The 22,554-nt window shown below is 50.6% G+C and overlaps 1 protein-coding gene across 24 annotated transcripts in view; it reads right to left on the bottom strand.

Annotated features, from left to right (window-relative positions):
• LOC144137655 (bromodomain-containing protein 3-like) overlaps positions 1 to 22,554 on the bottom strand; it is a 90,445-nt gene that overhangs the window by 4,661 nt on the left and 63,230 nt on the right. For all 24 annotated transcript variants that reach the window (XM_077669664.1, XM_077669683.1, XM_077669636.1 and 21 more), the window contains 4 exons: positions 12,715 to 12,979; positions 11,989 to 12,198; positions 7,513 to 7,764; positions 7,330 to 7,439 (listed from right to left, as the gene is read on the bottom strand). In XM_077669664.1, coding sequence (XP_077525790.1) covers positions 7,330 to 7,439; positions 7,513 to 7,764; positions 11,989 to 12,198; positions 12,715 to 12,979 — 837 coding nt within the window. The remainder of the gene's footprint in view (positions 1 to 7,329; positions 7,440 to 7,512; positions 7,765 to 11,988; positions 12,199 to 12,714; positions 12,980 to 22,554) is intronic.

Here is a 22,554-nt window from a genome sequence, read left to right as displayed (position 1 = left end):
CACAGGCTGGACATTTTAATAAAAAGGCACAGTCAAGTCCAGGCTAGAAAGGCGACAGAAGCGAAGGTTTCAATAAAATCAGTACACAGTGCATGCTCTGACTGAGGACCTTTTGGTTTTATAGTTACAGAAAAGTGCTCCAAAGCTTGAGAACTTGGAGAACGATTGTGAAGTGTTGCTGCGAGAACCTTTACTGCAAGGTAAATAATAGGTATGCGGACCCTACCATCCATTTTTGCACAACTGGCCCGAGTTGTTTAAGACGTCCACATAAGCCTGCCCATCCTTCTTTTTGGTACATATTATACTGTGCGACACTTCCAACGATAGAAAAAGAAGTACAGCAGATATTTTGAGGGAAGCGGGCATCAAACCTGGCCACCACAATCCCATAGCATGTTGTACCAGTGACCAGTACCACATGAAGAAGGGTAAGTGCGAATCAACAGATGAGAAAGATCTCCACAAGAAAATACCGGCAACAACAAAAGCCAAGGGAAGGGGGGGGGGGGGGGGGGGGGGGGTCGCAGTAGCTATGAACCTGGTGAAACTTTCCAGGGCAAGATTGTCTGGTCTGTACACAGTGTGGGAATCGTGGAGAGCCGCGACCTGCGATCCCGAGCCAGCGCGCGCTTCGGGAGAGACGCTTGTGCGCTGAAACCGGTCCGGCGCTCCGCTGGTTCGTCGGCGTCCCCCGAGAGATGGTGCCACCAATGTGTGCGGGAATAGGCGCGCGGGCGCGGGCGGCGCGAGCGTGTGGCACGGGAGTCGGGAGAGTCTCGTCGGAGACCCGGTCGGGGCGAGATCGGCGGAACGCGGCGGTGATGGATACATGCATCTCAGGTGGGAGCTTTGTTTGTCGCGCGCCGTGAGTGCCTGCCTCCCGTTCACGGTCACGACCCGGACGGCGTGATTCGTGAACGCCGTCGAGCCTTGTGCTCGCATGCTTTGGGATTCCCCAAATAAACGGCTGTGCTTCGGCACTACTGTCTACTGTGTTCTCGTATCGGCGAACCTCGCTGGGCTGCCGTAGGCATGGGAGCCCGCGTGGTTGACACGCCGGGAGCTAGCGTGGGGGCCTACCCCAGAGTGCTGGCAAGGTCCCCGAGGAACCCCTCATATCCCACAACAGATCAAAAAACTTCTCAAAACTTCATGTTTTGCACTTTCTTTTAGCGCAAACACTTGCAACTTTAAAATGAATAGTTCTTTTGCCATGAAACTTTGCAGGTGCATTCCTTGATTACTAGACTGTGCAATGAACTAGGATTTTTGTAAACGGATGGTAACTTTTGATGTAATCATGGTTTATTTACAGGAATAGATAAAAATGACACATTTTTGTTTTCTTTGGTATTTTTACGATACCTCGATCCCCAAATAGCGGATGGCAAAGATCCTAGTTGGTTGCACAGCACGGTTAGTTGGCTATCTCTGTGCAAAAAATTGTGCAATACCTGCACTCCATTCAATAGTTACAAATCTTCCCTAAAAGTCAAGTTTGGGGTATCTTGTCCTAAGCATCAACAATATTTTTACTATTTTTAACGTTTGAGTATCATAAAAGACAATCCTTTATAAGGTCCATGTGAAATAAAAATTTACTGGTCGAAATTTTAAAAACTTGAAAAAGGTGGCGACATACCTTAAAGGCTAACTACAACGAAAATTTACATGCCCCAAATTCTGTTTCAACGTATGGCATATACAACTAAAGTCTCTTTGATTTAATTTTAAGCTCCACACATGCGCAGTATTTTTATTAAAACCGTTCGAAACCACGTGAACCACGCAGCACCTAGCAGAGCGTTGCCACAACTGGTCACCACTGCGGCGAACTTCCGGATGTGACATTCCACTCGGGACTCCTGAGCGGCTGTCGCCTCTCCTCAGTAGCCCTTTTACGTGCGGCCTCACGAGAGTGAGCAGCGTAATTTGTACATCTTGCATGAATAATTGCTTTCACACGTTTCCGTAATGCGAGACGCTGAAGAAGCTCTGGGTTGCCAAGACAAAAAGAGCAAATTCGCAAGTGCGGAAGCTTGGGCGAGTTGGTAATACATTGCATTGGCAGGAAGCGCAAATTAACACGAGGACAGAAAAGAGAACATCAACATAGACAAGACGAAGCGCTTCTATCAACTGAAATTTTATTTTGAAACGACAGCACTTATATACAATAACATGGTGTTACTGAAGCACAAGGACATATTATGGAGCCTAAAACAGCCTTAAAACTATACATTGTCACTAGAAAACACAAAGGCATTTTACGCCAGTTCGCCACGAGCCGATAGATATTGCCGTTCTTTTGCTGACAGTGAAACGGACGGAACGCTGATGCAGTCGTCACCTAATCTAAGAATTTCTGAGGCTTCGATAATTTCTCGGGCAGTCTGCTCTCTGTGTCGGCCTATTACCTTGCATTCTTCAAACACTGGCCTGCAGCCACACCGGAGGCAATGCGAGCCCAGATGGCCACTAGCAGCATTGATACGTTGTTGCTGTGTTTGTGCAGCCTTTCGTTAAGGCATCGGCCTGTTTGACCCACGTACCGCTTTTTGCAGGGATGGAGAGAAAGCGAATACACACCTCCTCTTTGACAAGGCACAAACTTTGCTCTGTGCTGCTTATCGCACCTCTTCCCCTGTGAAGGCTCACTGTTGACTGTTCTGCAAAGTCGTGAAGGCTTGTCGGGGCAGAAAAAACCACTGTCACTCCTGAATCCTGCCCAATTTTCTTGTGCGAGAGCCCATGCATGTACGGAATTACTGTTAATCTTTCTTAATTCTGGATTCTCTTCCTTGGGATTCGAGAGAGCTGCACTTTCCTAGTTCCTTGAACAGCCCCAGGGAAATGGAGGACAAAAGATGCCTCGGGCATCCCGCTTCCTCGAGGCGTTGTGTTTGGCTTCGGAAGCTCTCGTGGACTGTATGGTGGCAGAATTTTCGAAGGGCGTTGTTGTAGCAAGCCTTTATGGCAGCTCTCTTTACCAGCTCTTAGAGTGAGCAGAATCAAACGGTAATAAAGGCTTGCTGCCCCTCGGCTCATATGTCCAACAGGTGTGCTCTGGGGAACAAGAAAGCTTGATGTCCAGGAACTTAACAAAAGGCTGCACGAACACAGCAACAACGTATGTAATACTGCTAGTGGCCATCTGGGCTCGCATTGCCTCCAGTGTGGCTGCAGGCCAGTGTTTGAAGAATGCAAGGTTATAGGCCGACACAGAGAGCAGACTGCCAGAGCAATTATCGAAGCCGCGGAAATTCTTAGATTAGGTGACGACTGCATCAGCGTTCTGTCCGTTTCACTGTCAGCAAAATAACTGCAATATCTATTGGCTCGTGGAAAACTGGCGTAAAATGGCTTTGTGTTTTCTAGTGACAATGTATAGTTTTAAGGCTATCTTTTAGGCTCCAGGATATGTCCCTTGTGCTTCAGTAACACCATGTTATTGTATATAAGTGCTGTCATTTCAAAATAAAATTTCAGTTGACAGAAGCGCTTCGTCTTGTCTATGTTGATGTTCTCTTCTCTGTCCTCGTGTTAATTTGCACTTCCCGCCAATGCAGAGCACAGTGGTGCCACTGATGAACGGTGATTTGGAGCAATTTGGAGCACCTAAATGTCAGTTTTGGAGCACCTTGGAGCAACTAAACATCAACTGCTAGATGTGTCCAAAGCATCTCTCAGCACTAAGAATTGACCAGTATCGTCCAGTAATTGATGTGGAGGTCGCCATTGAATGGACTTCAAGGTGATTTTCACACATGCGATCACAAATGGACAACACAGCTGAAGAATAATGGTCTCCTTGTCCCTACCAGGGGAAGACTTTTTCAAGAAGTCCCTGAAAACGCTTCATAGTTGGCAGGCTCGAACATGCATTAAAAATAGCTTTTACAGTCAGCTCTCCCAATAGCCCAAGAATAGCCAAATAGCCCATAAAGAAAATTTCTACAACCACAAAAAAAAGTAGCCAAATTAGGCTCTTTATAGCCCAACCTGGCATTCCTGGGGCAATGGGATTTTTTTTCCACTTATTTCGAAACAGTCGCTAGAAGTCGCCAGAAGTTTGATACAATTAAATCCCCTAAGTGCAACAAAATGCAACAAAACATAATTTGCAAGGTATTTAGTTCCTTTCTGGTGTGGATAAAAGACAACCTGCAACACGATAATGAATTTTGAAAGGCTTCGACAAACCTGCCTAGCAAGAAAAACAACGCGCCTCTCGCGCCTCTTTTCTAGTTTATTAATTGTTGAGGCAAGCCCTCGTGTTTTACTTTTTCATTTTATTAGATGCAGGCGCTTGCTATCAGTCGACGTGCGCATTTCTACGCTAGCTGGAAATGTGCACGAGAAATGCGCATGGAGCTTTTGCATGCGATTCGTGCGCGTCGGCGTTGCGCGTGCGATTTTTTCACGCACGCGGCAGTTTCTGCCACGCTCAGAAAATGAGGCGCGTCGCGCGCGGCAGTGGGAGAAGCCTGGCGACTTGCCCCAATGGGGAGGCGCGTGCCTCATGGCGGCGGTTTTGAAGCGCTCGAGACAGCCCGGTCACGGCCGGCAGGCTCCGTCGGCGGTTTTTAGGCTCACCACCCCGGCAGGTATTGCATGGACGCTTTCACTAGCGACGCGGATGATGTTTTATAGTACCGATTTCGCCCACATTATCAGCTCCTTTACCACACAAGCAACTTCGTGCGTGTCTTGAGCGATGTTTTAGAGAGCGCTTAAAAGTGGTCGCTCGAGCTCTCCACACCACTTCGCGGCCGAAGCCGCCGCCATGTTGCCGCGCCGCGTGCAGCGTATGGGTGCTTATGCGGCGCGTTTTCGCGAGCAGAAAACGCTCCATGAGGTTCATGCTTTTGAGACTGGCCGTTTTTCACAGCCCGCTTCACTTGCGGCGGTCCCCTCCGCGAGCCCAACAAGCGAAGCGAGAGCTTGCAGCCGAGCGCGTCACGCATGCCGCGAAACGGCGCTCCCACTGGCTCCCGGAGCGGAGAGGGCCGGCAATAAACGCCACCTAAAACTACCTATTGTTTATAGCAGGAATTATTGGAAACTACAGCAAGAAGGAAAGTTTTTAACCGCGGTACGCCAGCTCTGCAATGACTTGCTAGACGAAAACACTGTATCGGCGGTACAGTGACGGCGCCAACCAAACTCACCGCGGCAAACACGATGACGGGTGCTAGGGAGTTCAAGCTATCAACCCGAACTAGTTATACATGTCTAGAGACCACTGTGAAGTATGTAGTGCTTGTAACAAGCTGCACGCGATTTGCGCAACACAAATTTTGGCGCACTTTTGGCGCACTTACTTGCAAAATCGTGGTTTTTTATCAGGATGGCGCAGGATACCTCATTTGGCGCAAATTGGCGCATTTGGCGCAGGAGTGGCAGCACAGAGAGCAAATTCGAAGAGTGCCAGGGCCGGTCGACGCGAGGCAATAAACCGTCGGCGAGCGAGTACGGCAGTTGCACAACGGCCGATTTCGTGGTCGCAATGCCTGTGTTTTACCTTTTACCAGACGACTTTAGGCGCGTCTCAGCCGCCCATAGCGAAGCAATAGTGGTTACATAAACTTTACCAACCCCTTTTCGCGCATGTTTTAAGTTCTGAAGAAACGGACAACCCGAAGCACATCGAATGCGCGCCATCTTCTTGCGGGCAGCCATGGGAGAATCCCCTGGCTGCGCTCACTCGATTCCCGACTCCTCGATCCTCTCTCCTCCTCACTCCTCACTCGATTTCAGCCAGCTGTAATGGCCACACCCCTTTTTTCCAGTTTTGGTTTGAAAAGCGAATTTCTGTTCTTCGTTTACGATGCAGCGACGCATATTTGGGCCTCCAATTTTTCACGCAGCACCTTTTAAAATAATACTACTAGAAAATAGTCTAAGGGGCCGAAAATTTCGTTGCAGTTGGCCTTTAAGCTTGTTCACATGCCATGCCAAGGAACACTTTTCAGCAGCCCACAATGCCACGCTTGAAGCTTGGCTTGCCTAGACACCAGCGCACCAGATTTTTCTCCTAGCATGCCAGGTTGTATTCCAGTATATTCTCGCATGGAACTCCACTGGCACATACCCATGTTTGCACAGTTTGCATGTTATCTGCCGGGCAGTGTCGTGCAATCGCTGATTTCAGTACATGCAGCACGATGGCGCTACTGTTGCATCCATGCAACAAGCCTCAGTACATATTTTCCACTTGAGGACATGACTTTAGTGCCAAAGGTAAAGGTGACCGGGAACACACTTGCTTTGCCACCTTCTGTGTGCTTGCCCAGCAACAAGTCCTTTCAGGCCTCAAACTCGTGCGTAGTCGTAGGCCATAAAGCCTTCACTAGGTCTTCTTTCAGTCTGTCAGAGCCACTGAGCCATCGCGGTGTTCCGGATGCGTGCACTCTTTGGATTCTAGAGGCCCCGAGTTCCATTCCCATCCAGGCCCAAAATTACCCCCCCCCCCCCCCCCCCCCTTTTTCATCTCAATCTTTTTACTTTTATCCTTCTGGCACTCCTGGCCACTTTGTGTGCACCAATCCTGATGCTGAATTTTCAACCTAACAAGTGAACTAACGTTTCCGCATTGATACAGGGCAGCTCTTGGGCAGCGTAAGATGACAAATTGAGGAGACTAGACAACAGTGTGCAGATCCCCAAAGCCAGCTAAGCCAAGACATAACCAAAGCTTTTGCATGGTTCCAGTTACAAATTTGCATAATGTGGAGTATTTTTTTGGAAGTGTACTCTCCCCCTGCACTGTCACCAGAATGGGAGTTCACAAGTTGTGACTGAATTTCAGCCCCACCCAGGTACACGTGGGTGTGCTGCATGCATCCACCACGTCAAACAAGGGCGACTACTGCCACAGCACTAGCAGAACTGCAATCTGCCTGACACACCTGACAACCTGGTGCTGTCATTCTTTGTTTCCCCAAGTGCCCGAGGCCACACAAGCACATGCGAGCGTTACAAGGGGGTGTGCACAGGTGTGGTGGCACTTTTTGGGGCGTTGAGAAGCAGGGGGTCCTGTGCACGCAACACTCAATATCAAGTGCCTCTTCCCTGGGCTGCTGGCAGTGCAGTGTGTCGGCACCGCGCATGCAGAATAAATATTGCCAGTAGTTTCGAGCTTAGCCATTCCATTATGTCCGCAAGCACACTACCCCAAACACTGGCTGGTGCCACCCGCTAGCCCAAGGTAAAGCCCTGAAGGTGGCTGCAGTGTAGCAGTCAAAGCAATCGTTTCGACTTGTTCCCTCGCGTGAAGAAGAAGTGCCCCACCCTCCGCACATGCTGAGCCCCCGGTGCACCCACCTTGCGCGAGACCGGGGTGGTCGGTTGCAGGGGGGCGCCCATCTTGGCCTCCTGCTTGTTGCGCTCAAACTCGGCTGGCACTCCGGCCACGGGCAGGCTGGACGAGGCACCTGCGGGGAGGAGCGCAGCCGGTCTCACTTCTGCGCCCCCGAGAGGGGGGAGAGGAGGAGGAGCAGCACTCACCGGTGTGCGGTGGCGGCGGCGGAGGGGCCAGGCTGGTGGCCGGCGGGGGCGCCTGCTGGGGAGTCGCCAGGCCCAGCAGGTCGTCCAGCTTGAGGGTGTCCGAGGTCCGGGACGGGGGGCTCGGCCCCTCGGCAGCACCAGTCGTCTTGGGCGAAGAAGGCGGGGGGGTTGGGCCACCCCTGCCGCCCCCCGGGGGCCCCGCCGGCTGGGGGGACACCACCAGGGGCGGCGTCACGGCCGCCGTTGGCACTCCTGGGGCATAGGGAGGGAAGGTGAGGCCCCACACAAACCTCCCGCCTCCAACTGTGCCAAGGGCTGCCACGTTCGCTGACACCCCTGGCACCCAGCACTAGTTCTGCTTCCGCCCTTCCCGTGCCACAGCCCTCTATCTTGGGAGCGTGCAGATGTGCTGGCAAGCGCCGCAGAAGAAAAAAAAAGTTGCACATAGACTGCATAGGGCAGCCATGCACCCACACTACGCTCCACCCCAAGGGTAAGCCAATGTGCAGGAACAACCGTGGACTAACTGCGCTCCCTGGCCCAGACTAGCTCAGTTCTGTTCTGAGTACTGTTACGAATCGGCCAGCGCCGCAGTACTTCCCCGCATCACTCCTCGGCTGTGCGGCGAAGCCACTCGTGCTCCTTCGAAAACAGGCGCAATCATGTCGGCAACAAGTTGCGACAAAGCCTCGTCAGACGCTTCGCTCTCTGCGCATTCGGCGGCTGCCTGCACGGCTCGTCTCCACGCTCTTCAAGGACACAGAGGCAGGCCCCGGTGATCGCAACGGAGTCCTCCTCTCTCCCCTCTCTCGGACTCAACGTGCCCGAGGCTATGAACAGCTTACGAACTCTGGAAAGAGTGTAGTGCGTGTTCCAGCGTGTTGGCGTTTGACCGTTACCGCTTTCGGGTATAAATAGAGCTCCCAAGCGTTGTAAACCATTCCTGTTAGAGCAGCGAATCGATGTTGTCGCTCTGCTCAAGTCCTGTATTGTAACCTCGCCCGTCGGGGCATTGTTCTTTGGCTTCGGCTCACCTCTCGCTATGAAGTAAACAGTTTACGTTGGCCTATCGGCTCTGGACATCTTCACGGCTGCAGTCGGCCTTCACGGTCGCAACAACTGGTTGGCAGCGGTCGGATGACAACTTCGTAACACCTGAAGCCAGCGGTGCGAGACCCAACACCACGGACGTCAAGGCGGCTTCGGACTTCGCAGAATTCACGGCGGTCAAGGGTGAGTGCGGGACTTTTCTTCACTGAGTTTTACCAGGCTTCTGAGGATAGCTGGTAGGGCGTGTTTTTGTCGCGTGGGTTATTCGCGCAAAACATTTTTGGAGCAGTGGGAAAGCAGTACTCTAGACCGGCCATGAATTTGAAAGCGTTGAAAAAACCGCAGTTGTTGGAGCTTGCAAAAGAGTTGCGCTTGGATGTTACGGACGCGCTGAGAAAGCCAGAGCTGATACAGGCTATACTCGCTCTCGGGGCTGACGATGAGGAGCTGTCGGAATGCATTGAGCTGATCAATGGTAGAAAGACCGCGAAACGTCAGGCCGCCGAGGCAGAGGCTAAACGTCTGGCTGCAGAGGAGGAACGCGAGGAAAGAAAGCGAGTGCAGGAGCTCGAGTGGCAGAGACAAGATCAGGAACGCAAGCTCAAGCACGAGGAAAAGATGCGATGGTACGACCTCGATATCGAGCGAATCCGAAAGGAAAGAAAGAGGCTCGAGCGAGAGAGACTCCAATGGGAGAACAAGTACCTAGAGCATGAAATTCAACTCGAACAAGAAGTGAAGCCCGAGTTAGAATTGTTGCTCGAAAAAGACCTCGTTGTCGTGGATAGAGAAACTGGCCACGGTAACGAAAAGAAAGTAGCAGACGCTCGGGAGCGCGAGTCGGAAGCGACCGTTGCTGCCCCGCAGCGCGTCAAGGTTGCTGAGAGAGATAACGACGGCGCATTAGCTCAGACTGTCGGCAGAGGCGGCAGAGGGCAGTGCTTGTCCACTGAGTGCGATAATGTGTCGGCGTTTGTTTTGGAGATCTCGGCGGAGTGTTCGGACGGTTCAAATTTGCGGGAGGCCATGGAAATGGCTACCGGTCTGAACATGAACATTTCGCGAGATAGCGAGGTTTCGCGGGAATGCGTAACCGATGAGGTTACCGAGAGACCGCACGAGTCCGCTGAAACGGAAGTTGTTCCTTCGGACGGTAGTGCGGAAACGAGCGACATGGTGGGAAAGCCTGCAGTCGAGGCAGAAAACGGTTTGCACGGTTCAGTTGGGAGAAATGACGATCTCGCCACTGAGCAAGCCGATTCCGTCCTGCCACCAGCTCAGGAGGAATGCGTAACCGATGAGGTTACCGAGAGACCGCACGAGTCCGCTGAAACAGAGGTTCTTTCGTACGGTAGTGCAGAAACGAGCGATGTGGTGGCAAAGCCTGCAGTCGAGGCAGCTAACGGTTTGCACGGTTCAGTTGGGAGTCGTGACGATCTCGCCACTGAGCAAGCCGATTCCGTCCTGCCACCAGCTCAGGTAGCTGACCTCGAGCAACGGTCAGCCGAGCTCGTAGAGATTCAGGTGTCTGGGGCGGCTGAGCCGTCTTTTGAGACAGGGCAGCTTGGATCTAGTGTAGCCTTGACAGCCGCAAAACAGAACGAAAACACCCTTCGGTGTTCGCGTGTTGAGGCTGTCGCCGAAAGCGCTAGGGACGACGAGGTAGTTACTGTTCGGAGCTACCAGGTGTCTAATGAGCACGTCGTGCCCTTTTCACTCCAAGCTGATGCTCCCGATGATAGGCCAACATCGGCGGAGCTAGTTGAGGTTGCGGTGTCGACTGTGGCTGAGCCGAAGTCGGGAACCGACCAGCCTAGAGCAGAGAACGCAAACGCGTTCCGGCGTTTGCTTGCCGAACGCGTTCACGAAAAGGCGAGCAAGAAGGATAGAGGGAAAGCTTCCGCGCGTGCTTGTGGCGCATGTTTCAGTGCGGGCACGCCGAGAGGCAAAGCAGTGAGCTCGCTTCGCGCCAAGGGAACGCCGCCTCCAAAAAGGAGTGCGCGCCTCTCGTTTGAACGATGGAAAATCCTTCTCGCTCCTCCGCGCGCTCGACTGTTGTCGAAGCGAACGGCCGGTGTCCTCTCACGCGGTCGCAGCAGCGTTCAGAGAACGGGTGCACCTAAAGTACGTTACAGAAGGGGAAAAGCTCGGGGCATTGACGAGAGCTCGAATCGCAGCTCTCAGCGCGAGAAGTGGCTTGTAGACGCCTGACTTTCTCAATTTCATTGTTTTTCCTGGAACAGGTTTCGCCCTTTACGATTGCAATTTTTTTGTGTGGGGCATTTCCAATCAAGCGAAATGTCACCTTTCAGGTTTGTCACTTGTCTGAAGTACTGCTGGGCAAAAATATAACTAGAGTAGTTAGTTTTTCGCGTACTTTTCGCAACTAAAAGCCTGGTAGAGCTTCAGTGTGGATTTGTCTTCGCACTTGCCGGCGATGCGGTTGTGTCTTCCTGTGTTGTTCTGTTGCTTGCCTGACCAAGCCAGAGACGTTCTTGGGGAGCCACTACTCGTCCAGTGACCCGCCCGGTGAAGCTCCAGCACTGTGTCGTACAGCCCAGGCCTGGAGTCGAGCGTCTGCCGAACACTTCACTTCGACAGTATCCCTCCGGACAACGGTTGTAGACCCTTATCCATCGGGATCTCGGACCCCCGGCGGAGAAGCTGTTACGAATCGGCCAGCGCCGCAGTACTTCCCCGCATCACTCCTCGGCTGTGCGGCGAAGCCACTCGTGCTCCTTCGAAAACAGGCGCAATCATGTCGGCAACAAGTTGCGACAAAGCCTCGTCAGACGCTTCGCTCTCTGCGCATTCGGCGGCTGCCTGCACGGCTCGTCTCCACGCTCTTCAAGGACACAGAGGCAGGCCCCGGTGATCGCAACGGAGTCCTCCTCTCTCCCCTCTCTCGGACTCAACGTGCCCGAGGCTATGAACAGCTTACGAACTCTGGAAAGAGTGTAGTGCGTGTTCCAGCGTGTTGGCGTTTGACCGTTACCGCTTTCGGGTATAAATAGAGCTCCCAAGCGTTGTAAACCATTCCTGTTAGAGCAGCGAATCGATGTTGTCGCTCTGTTCGAGTCCTGTATTGTAACCTCGCCCGTCGGGGCATTGTTCTTTGGCTTCGGCTCACCTCTCGCTATGAAGTAAACAGTTACGTTAGCCTACGGCTTCTGGACTTCTTCACGGCTGCAACAGCGGTTGGCCGCTCGCATCATACACGCTACCACTCGTATGTCGGAGGCCACGGAGATCGGATCGGGTGCCCCCGCCCGGTCGCAACAGTACACTTAGGAGGACATGGCACCAGTGGCAGTGCCAGGAAAGAGGAGGGGCAAGTTGTGCGCGCAGTGGAACATACGAGAGGAGCACCGGGAGCGCCAAGACGCATACATGCAGGCCCCCTCTGGCCTACAACTGCCTACCCACCAGTGGAATTGGTCGGCGGCGGCTGCTGCTGCTGCGGCGGCGGCGGCTGCCGGGGCTGGTGCGGCCCCCCGCCAGGCATCACCGCCGGGTGGTTCTTCTTCAGAGGCGCCGCAGTTGCCGTGGCCGAGGGCCGCGACGGCTGCTGGGGAAGGCTGCTGTGGCTGGCCACCACGGCCGGGGGGCGGCCACCGTTGCTGCCACCCAGGGGCCCTGGGCACCACCACCACCATTCACACACTCTCCTGGGCCCAGCACCTCCCAAAGCAACAAACAATGTGGCCCCTTTTGGTGCACTATTTACTGCAGGGCATAATGGCTGCACAGGGCGTCTACCGAGTGACTGTCAAATTCCCAGAGTGATACGCAACTTTGCTCTAGGTCAACATGGGCTGGCACCATGCTGCCGGATGCTGTCACTCTAATAAGTATGTTAAAAAAAATAAAACAATGACTGAATACCATAGGAATGGTAATGAGTAACGTAATTAAAATTTCACTCAAAAAGAAAACAGAAGGTAGAGGTTAGTAAATGCACGAAGAAAATGGTAAAACTAATTTCAAATCAAGTCAAAATTTTTTAAGATGCATACACTATTTCTTAATGCACAATATTTCTGTCTAAATAGCAACATGACTGGTTTGGGGCCTGTGCCTAAAAAAACTCGCCCGTTGCAATCCCCAAAATTCCCCTCAGGCTCAACAACAGTGCTCCTCCCAAGGGCCTACCGTGTGGCATCCCGGCGTAGGCCACCGTCAGGGCCGGGTCCGGCATGGGGGCCCCCAGGATGCCCGGGAAGGGGACCATGGCCGGGGCGAAGGGCTGGGCCCCCGCAAGGCTTGCCACGTGGGTGCTGGCTGTGGGCAGCGTGTAGGGGGGCGCCGCCCCGTTGTTGCTCGCCCCCAGGGGGGGCCGCGGGGCCACGGGGGTGAGCGAGGGCATGGCTGCCGACAGCGAGGGCCCCAGCAGGCTCTGCGGCTCCAGCGTCGGGGCCTGCAACCGACCACGCGCACGCCTTCAGTGCACAGGCCCTCACCATGAAGAGCCACTGTGTCATTCCGTCCACCCACAAGAGGCAAGCTTCATTCTCAAGTGTGCAATGAACACTAACCATGAGGTTTGCCTACAGTAAAGGCACTTGTTTTTTCTATCTGCTTCCACTGGTTCGCAGAAGGCTCCAGGTAAAAGAACTAGTGTGCTATAAACAGGGCTCACTATTTAACCTGTGGACTCCCACATCAGCACAACTCCGAGCTGCAGCACCGTTTGCTCCTTCCCCAAGTGTAGGTATGCTCCCTAAAGGCTACATTGCTTTTAAACCTCATCATTCTCGCATGCACCATTTACCGAGACAACTGCACCTGGCAGCTTATATCCGAGACAATAGCACCACCTACGAATAAGACACATCTACCCATCTACTCACTCATCAATGATGAGAAGCTGGCTTTGAATGCACTAGTTCTTTCAAATACCGTACTTACACGATTGTAAGTCGACTCGAATGTAGGTCAACCCCTAAAAATTACATCTTTAAAAAAAAAAAAAATAAGCGAGTGCCGCCTAGAAAATCGTATCACAAAGAGAAGCTCTTCCGTCAACCCACACGGCGGCTCTACCATCATCCATGCTCTCACAAGAGCCGTGCGCTCGCGGTATGCGCGGTAGATGTTAAAAAAGAAAAGCTTTTGTATAAGCACCCAGAATAACCCTGCGCTGTGGGTTGAGCGGGAAGAACACATTCGCTCCGAGATGACAACCATCGAAGCAACCGGCAGCGGCCACTGCCGCGCGATACCAAAACAAACAACATGGCGGCTGACGGAAGCGGCGGCGGCGCGCGCGATTTACTTCTGCGCGACTAACCTCCCACCACTGCGTTCGGAAGTGTACTGAACAACGTGATATGATTTGGGCTACGTTAGCGCGGCGCATTGAATCAAGGGATTCGCTAATACTCATTTTGTTTGTTAGAGACGAATAAAACGCTTCTTGACGCGTTTTTGCACGCGATTCGTGTGCGTCGACGTTGCGCGGGCGACTTTTTCACGTCCGCGTCGACGATTCCGCGCGCGGCAGCTTCTACTGCTTTTAAGTTCTACCACGCGGCAGCGGGAGGAGCCTGACGACTTGCCTCAATGGGGAGGCGCCCTCTTCATGGTGGCAGTTGCCGGCTGGCGCCGCCGGAGATGTTTAGGCTTATCACGGTGGCGGATATTTGATTGGCGCTTTCCCTTGCGGCGCGGATAATCCTTTATAGTGTTTTCGACCACATTATCAGATCCCTCCCTGCACAAACGTCTTCGTTTGTGCCTTCACTGATATCTTAGGGAGCGGTTAGAAGCGATCGCTGGAGCTACGCGAACCTCTTCGCGGCTGGTGACGCCGCCATGTTGCCGCCGCCGCCGTAGCTCGCAACATGCACGTGGTATTTGCGGCAGCGTCAGCGCGGCGCATTTTCGCGAGCAGAAAACGCCTCATGTGGTTCACACTTTAAACCATAATCATGGGAACGAGGGTGCAAAGCTGTCCCCACCTCGTAACACCCCCGATTTCTCGTTTCTCTTGCCGTTACTAGCAGTAGACGGTTCGACTTCGATTCTAAGTCGACCCCCCGACATTGGATTGTCAAATTTGAAAAAAAGGATCGACCTACAATTGTGTAAATACGGTATGTCATGTTGTGTTGCTCAAAACAGCAAAAACGAACTAAACGATGACGGCACTTGACACCTCTCAACTATGCCAGAAAGCATGCGAGCTTGTTTGCTATTAAATATGATGTCCTGCCTGGAGTTTCGGACCCCTCTGCGCATACATTTTACCTAGCTGTCATTTCTATGAAAAGAAAAACCTTTATGCACACGAGTACACCCCATGGTTTGTCGTGTGTGTGTGTGCGTGTGGAGGAATCGGTGGGTGTGCATATGGCTAACCTCTCTCTGCTCATCAAAAACTACATGAGGGCTGCCAGTTTACACAATTCAAACTTGCCAAAACAGGGAGTCATTACTTCTGTCCAAAGATTCCATGCGTACTAAGGCAAACCTGCACAAAATCCTAATCCTGCTTCTTTGAGTCTCTCTCTTCTCCCATTCTGCATGCACTTCACCCGCACACTAATTGGCTCAATTTGTGAAAAAAAAAGCAGCCTCCCAGATCCCTGGGACCAGAACCAGGCTCAAAAATTCCCACTGGGTGTGTGCCAGCCTAACGTCCCCATTGTCGGCGACGCATCACACGGCTGCAAGCGGGGGTTCGCAGCATGTTAGCCCAAACATTACACCTTGAGGTCTATGATCGCCAACTTATACCTGCAGCTGACACGTTACAGGCCTAACAGCACTGGCCAGTGATGACAGCAGCCGTCACAAGTGCACAGCCAATTTAGCAATCCTCATTTGGCAGCCACGTCAGCATTCCCGGTCAAAGGAACTGGCTGACAACAACAACCACTTCACTTCGCCCGAGATGCCAACCCACAATTCTCACAAAGCCATTCAGGGGGTTTGGATGACAACAGCAGCCGTCAGAGGCTCATTCACGCCCGATCCACCTATTGCCACTGACAGCAACGTCCACCTACCCACCACCCACACATACGCCTTTCCCACTGTTAGAAAGTTGCGCACGCATTCTCACAGCATAAGAGGAAGCTTAGGAGAGTGGCTAGTATACAAGGAATGATACTGGAGATAGATCCATTGCGGAAATTACAGGAAGAGTACATATTTGCACTAACTGTCATTAAACTTGCTTTTAACTAAACTAGATATCTGGGCATGTTGGCTGAACATGATCAGGTGATTGCACAGTTCACTAAAATTTTTCACCTCTCCTCTAAGTAAAGTGTTGCATGAAAACGAAACAAATCAACGAATAAAATAATGGAAGACGAAAGATCAAAGCGCAGCGTCCACAAGATTAGCCTTTAGCATCCCTTTAACTGCAAAAAAATATAAATTGAGCACCACTCTTGTTAAAAAGTTGGTCATGTTAATGAAGTACAGTAGACTCCCGTTAAGACGGTTAAAATGAACACAATGGCTAAGACGAACAACATTTTTGCTCTCTTTTAACGTCCACAATGCAAAAAAAAAACCCCACCTAAGACGAATTCTTGATAATACGAACAAATTTTTACAGTCCCTTCGAGTTCGTTTTTACGGGAGTCTGCTGTATTTCATCTCCAGCCTTTATTACGTGGAAGTCGCGTGAATTCCCTGAGACAAGGGCACAAATGTTTCGCGTCTTAGCGGCATCTGAGAGCCTCCAATGTCCTCTGCAATGATGACTCGTGGCTTGGCGGACACGTAGCCTAACAATCACCTTTGAGCCAAACAACATCGGTTTCAAAGAGATTGAGAGCATCAGTGGAGCATAGGTATAAGGTTCCCTTCTATATGTGAGCGAAAGCAAAGAAGAATGACGCAGTTATTCTTACCACCCCAGTTTTCTTCTTAGGCTGTATGAAACAGAGGGCCATGTCTAAGGCTAGCTTCTGTGCTAAATTTGAAGGGGAGTGGCACAGTTATTCTTACCATCACAAATTGCCTAGCTTGGGGGAAACAGATGGCCATCTTTAATGCTTGTTTCTGAGCAGCAGTTGATGAAGAAAAATGGCACAGTTAACAGATGGCAATAATGCAGGCTGCGTTTTACTACAAGGCTGATAAAAGAACTGCAGCACAGCTATAGTTCTTACCATCAGAGACTGCTTAGTCTGTAGGAAACAGCCTTGTGTAAGAATAGTCTCTACAGTAAACTTAAAAAAGTAATGGCACAGTATAATTCTTACCACCGAAAACTTTTTGGGCTGCGGGAATAAACAGTAATGGCGCAGCCTAATTCTTTTTAAACTGCGAGAAACAGGCAGTTGTGTTTAAGGTTAGTTTCTACAGTGAAATTGAACTAGTTATGGTGCAGCGCAATGCTTACCAACTGAGGATGCTTAGGCTGCGAGAAACAGATGGCCATGTATAGTTTGTTTAAGGCTAGTTTCTATGGTCACGGCGCAGTGTAATTCTTACCACGTGAGGCTTCTTAGTCTGTGGGAAACAGATGCCAACTTTAGGGCTAGCTTCTCTGGTTAAATGGGAAGAGTATAATGGTGCAGAGTAATTCTTACCACCTCAGGAGGCTGCTTATTAGCCTTTGAGAAACAAATGGCCATGTTTAACGCTAGTTTCTGAGGTGAAATTAGATACGTGATGGGGCAGTACATTTCTTACCAGCTGAGGCTGCATAGCCTATGGGAATCAGATGGCCACGTTTAAGGCTAGCTTGCTTAAGGCTAGTTTCTACAGTGGAATAGGAAAAGGAATGACTCAGTACAATTCTTACCGCCTGAGGCTGCTTAGGCTGGGGAAAACGGGCATGTTTAGGCTAGCTTGTTCAAGGCTAATTCCATGGTGGAACTGGGAAAGTATGGCATAGCAGAATTCTTACCATCTGAGGCTGCTTAGCCTGTGAGAAACGGGTATGTTTAAGGCTAGTTTCTATGACGGAAAAGGAAAAGGAATGACAGCACGATCCTTACCACCTGAGGCTGCTTAGCCTGTGGGAAACGGGTACCTTTAGTGCTAGGTTTCTATCGTAAAATATGGAAAGTACTGATTCAGTAGATATGATTCTTACCCCCAGAGACTGCTTATTAGGCTGTTGGAAAGAGATTGATATGTTTAACGCTAGTTTCTGCATAAAATTTAAAAAGTAATGCGGTAGTACAATTCTTACCCCCGGAGGCTGCCTATTAGCCTGTGGGAGACGGATGTCCTCGTTTAAGACTAGGTTTCCCTGATAAAATTGACAAGGCAATGATACAGTATATGTGACTTCTTACCGGCACAGACAGCTTATTATTATTAGCCTGTGGGAAGCGCATGGAAATGTTTAAGGTTGGTTTCAAATCGTAGAGTAAGTAACGAAATGGTGCAGTATCTACAACTCTTACCACCAGAGGCTGCTTATTAGCCTGTGGGAAAGATTGGCCATGTTTTAAGGCTAGTTTCTATCATGAAATTTGGAAAGTAATGGAGCAATATATTCAATTCTTACCACCACAGACAGCTTATTAGCCTGTGATGAAGGTATTGCATGTTTAGGGTGGTTTCTTTCTATAAAATCGAGAAAGTAATGATTGCAGTATACATAATCCTTACCACCAGAGACTGCCCATTAGCCTGTGATGAAGGTATTGCATGTCTAGGGTGGTTGTTTTTTATATAACCGAGAAATAAATGATTGCAGTTTATCATTCTAACCACTAGAGACTGCCTATTAGCCTGAGGGAAAGAAATGGCCTCATTTAAGGCAAGGTTTCTATGATATAATTGGAAAATAACTCTCGCCACCAGAGACTGCTTATAGACCGTTTACAACGCGGCGCCCTGGATGCGACCATGTTGCACGACATGACATCATCTGCCACAGCTGGCCTTTTAAATTCACTTCTTGCCGTGGCCTCTGCTGGTGCCTGTGTGCATCACCAAGCGCCAGCACAGCTTGACGACAAACTTGACAATTTTTCTAGAGTGTTGCTGTGAATGGGGACCTAGCGTCGGGCTACTAGGCACTGTGTGCCAACCGTCAAGAGATTACTCAGTCATGAACAATCACACAGAAAGGTTGCTTGAGCACTGTTTGATTGGTGCCCGCTGCCTACTTCCCTGTTCATGTGTTTTAATTAACATGGATCTATACAACGGCTCTGATTTTCTTTTCTTTCTAAGCACTCCCTTACAGCAGCGAAGTCTAAAGGCCGTAACATCGTGCAATAAAAACTTTTCTTCCCAGAGTATGCTTGGCTGTAGACGCACGAACTTATAAATATGAAGGGCTGTAACACAAAATAGCCCTACATGGGTGTTGAAGTCTTATGTCTCCTTTTGACCGACAATTCATGTTTCAGCATGCAAAGAAAAAGCTGCAGCGCTCAGCGCTGTTAGTATTAAAGGGACACTGAAGACTAAACTAAAGTTGGTCTAAATAGATAGACTTGAATCCCCAGAAAACAAATATATGCCAGTCTCTGGGGCAGCACCTCAAAAACCAACGCGTAAATCAAGACATGAAGCTGTCAGTCGCCCAGCAGAGATGACGTAAATGGTGACTGAGCGGATGTGCCACGAGTCGCGCGGCACACGAGATCTTTTTTTGCACGTACACTTTCACAAGTCAAAACAATTATAAATGTACAGGTATAATTTGAGCCGAGCCGACATTTGCAAGCTGCCGAGCCACGGCGCCAGTGGTGGTTGCAATGGTTACTGCAGGCTTGGGCCATACAGGACGCTATGGTTCCACATAGTCACATGCCTGTTATCTCCTTGCTTACACCATGGTGGCAAGTAGCGCCTTCCACGGTTCCGCTCTTCCGTGGACAGTAGTTTGTGTCTGATAGAACAAGCGTTTTGCTCCCTCACGAAGTTTTGCACCCAGGCCGGCGGCCGAAGCTGTGTGTGTTGCGGTTGCGTTCGCTTTGTGATGAAATGCGACGGCACGCACCAGCGGGTGAACTGTGCTTACTATGTTGGAATTATCACTAGCGACGATTTAACTCCACACTGGATATGTAGAGTGTGGCGCGATCTTTTTAAAACCCTTCTCAGCTTACACCGGAGTGAAGTGACTTGTTCACACCCCGTAAATCGCCAGAAGTGAGTGCTACCCTTACGACAGACAAGAGGCAATCAATCAGCTCTAATTTCCCGCTTCGGCCCCAGAGTGCATGCCACGACGATGTGTTTGTTCAAAGCCATTTCTCGATTGTCTTGACAAGTTGAATAAGATGTGTGCGTAAAACTGTCTTTAGGGAATGGTGTGCTGCTATGCTTCCACACAGTGCATACTTAGGTAAAATGATATTTGTATCATGTTATGCACGTTGTTCATTCCATACTGGCACCAAGGTGTTTGTTAGTACAGTCGAACCCCGCAATGATTTAACCACTCGGGAAAAATTCGCTTCTGCGCGAATTCCGTTGCCGCGAGAATGAAATACAAACGACAGGAAAATCGCCCGCAAACCGAATATTTATTTCTGAAAGTCGGTTATATTCCTTTGTGAACCTTACCTTGCAGTAACTTCAAAGATCAGCTCTCACACTACAAGAAGTGGCTTACTGCTCGTCGTCGTGCGCGCCTAAGAATGACCGAAACGTGTAAAACACGTCCCCACATCCTGCGGGTTCGCCTATGCTGCATGTTTTTCTCCTTGGTCCTAGGCAACGAGCATGTCGGAGCATGCAACTGAAGTCCAGCTTCTTCTGTTGATGAACTTTGCTAGAGAGTAGCACCTCACTGTTCTAATGCAGTTCACAAAACCGAGTGAGCCCCACTTTGTTGATGTCCTTAAAGGCCACAGCCGTCACTTTTTTTTTTTTTTTGCGCTCGTGCAACATTAACGAGTGACAGCCTTTCTTTTCATAATGGCAGAGCAAGCTGCAGGCGGTTTCAAACTTGTCACCACTATCCTGCCTTCCTCCACTTGGGCCACTGACTTGGGCAATGCTGGCTGTCTTATCTTGTCGCGATAGAAACTTCCACTTTTGGGCTGGCAGAGGCATACACAACGAACGCACGCACACTGTTCGGCAGTAGCCAGCTAGCATAGCCCAAGCCAAAGCCGTGCCCTCTCCGAGTCACCGTGTGTCACGCTCTGGCGGTGTCGCTGCGAGGCTGCCTCCACGGCCACCTGCTGCAGTCTTTTTCCTAAACAAATGGCGGTGGCCATGCGAGTGGACTATGGCAGAAGTGTATGCACTGAGTCTAAAAAAAATGCATTTGAGCCCTTCTTGGACACTGTTCCCCTCAAACTGGTAGATAAAATGCCGACCGGAGGACTTGCAGCTAATTTCGTTAACGCGGGATCACTTTTTAAAGGGACACTGAAGTGATATGTAAACATTGCGGGATTACTAGCGCAAATTGTAGTCCGGAGTCCCCAGGCCATGTTTCGACCACTCTAGGCGCGTTTACGCGATTTTATTTAGTAGAAAAACTAATTCGAAAATGCTGTCCTCCTCTCTTTACGCTCGCCCATTTTCTGTGGCGTTTTCGTGTGACGTCAGGAGGGGATGAGCTGGCAATTGGCTGCGCCACGGCTGCGCTACTGCACGGCTCCCCGGCCGACAGAGTCAGTCGGCCCAGCGTTTCGTCCGCCGGCCGCCGGCAGGTCGTCGCAATCAAGGAGGTTAAAAAAAAATTGCTTGGTCGCAATTCGTTCGCTTAGTTGAAACGAAGCCAGGACACGTTTGTGAATGGAAGAATGTGCCTTTCTTTACTTGGTTTGTTTGTACACTGTATCTAGCTCCAAGTCAACGTCGCTTCACACAAGTGCTGCACAAGCGCACATGCGACGCTTCGCTGACTGGTACGCCAGTAGGAAAATATAAGGCCTCTTGAAGGCGGGAGAAGAGTAAGCGAAGTCAATATAGGTACTAAGGAAATAAAATCAACTGATATTTTTACCGTACAGCGTAAAACTAGGGCGCGGGAAGCACTTTTTTGCGCTGGGCGAACAAGCACAGCGGTCAGCAGCACGACTACGCATCTGCGAACGCTTTTCCGTCTACGAAATGCAATTGCTAGACGTGAGCTACTGTGGAAACTCGGGCGACGCTTACTGCACGATCGCAGTACAACAAATAGTCACCTAAGCTGCTTGAAATGCCAAAACTAAATGAAAGTGTAAACTGGTTGTACAATATATACCCTATATTAGCAAGGCTTTCGCGTCCCGCTCCGTGGCTCAGTAGTTTGGGGCGCTGGGTATGTCACCGCAAATGTTTTGCAAGTCAGGAGTTCAAATCCCCGCGGGTACGTGCTTTTTTTTTTTTGTAAGTTAACTTTTTTGTTTTCCGCCGATGTTTTCTATATTGAGTTCACCTTTTTTTGGGCCGCAACGTTCATGGCTACACGAACTAGTTCACAAAACGCGCGCAGGCTGGCACATGCATGGCGCGCTAGCGAGTTCTCGTTGGCGTGCTGTTGCCATAAGCACCGACTGCTTGCAGGCAGTGGGCACAGGCCAGAATGAACAGACCCTTGGCCTGGTGCGAACACGCTTTTTACGATACAGGCATGAGGGAGGCACGCTCTAATTATGGGGGAAAAGCGCATGACATTTGGGCGTCTGCGGGTACGCGGAGGGCGTTCATGCACTGCGTAGGTTTCGGCTAGTGAATGCTACGATTCCAAGCCGTCCTAGGAGGCTTATCTTTATGCATTTTTACAGCTGACAACATGGCAGAAGCGCGGTACGATGATTACTGAGTCATTGAGAATGCCCATCCAACAACGCCACCAGTTGTGTTTTACAGAACCGAAACCGAAACCGAAACTTGTTTGGTTGCTCACCTTGGGCATCGTCCAATCACGGTGCCCGCTCCTCCTAACGTCACAGCTTTAGTTGGTGCGGCCGCCGCAAGCCGCGCATGGTAGTTTTTCTTCTTTAGCGCTTTGTAAAATAATTACCGATTTGTCAACCGGATAAACGATGAAAAGTGTGCTAATTTGAGCCAGTCTACACAGTGCAAGCAAAAACGGGAGCTTGACAAATTCACTTC

The sequence above is a fragment of the Haemaphysalis longicornis genome, unplaced genomic scaffold (genome assembly GCF_048455015.1).
Source record: "Haemaphysalis longicornis isolate Haplotype H1 unplaced genomic scaffold, Haemaphysalis longicornis Haplotype H1 scaffold_1, whole genome shotgun sequence".
Lineage (NCBI taxonomy): Eukaryota > Metazoa > Arthropoda > Arachnida > Ixodida > Ixodidae > Haemaphysalis > Haemaphysalis longicornis.
Note: the sequence above shows the minus strand (reverse complement) of the source record. Positions and strands in the feature narration are given on the sequence as shown.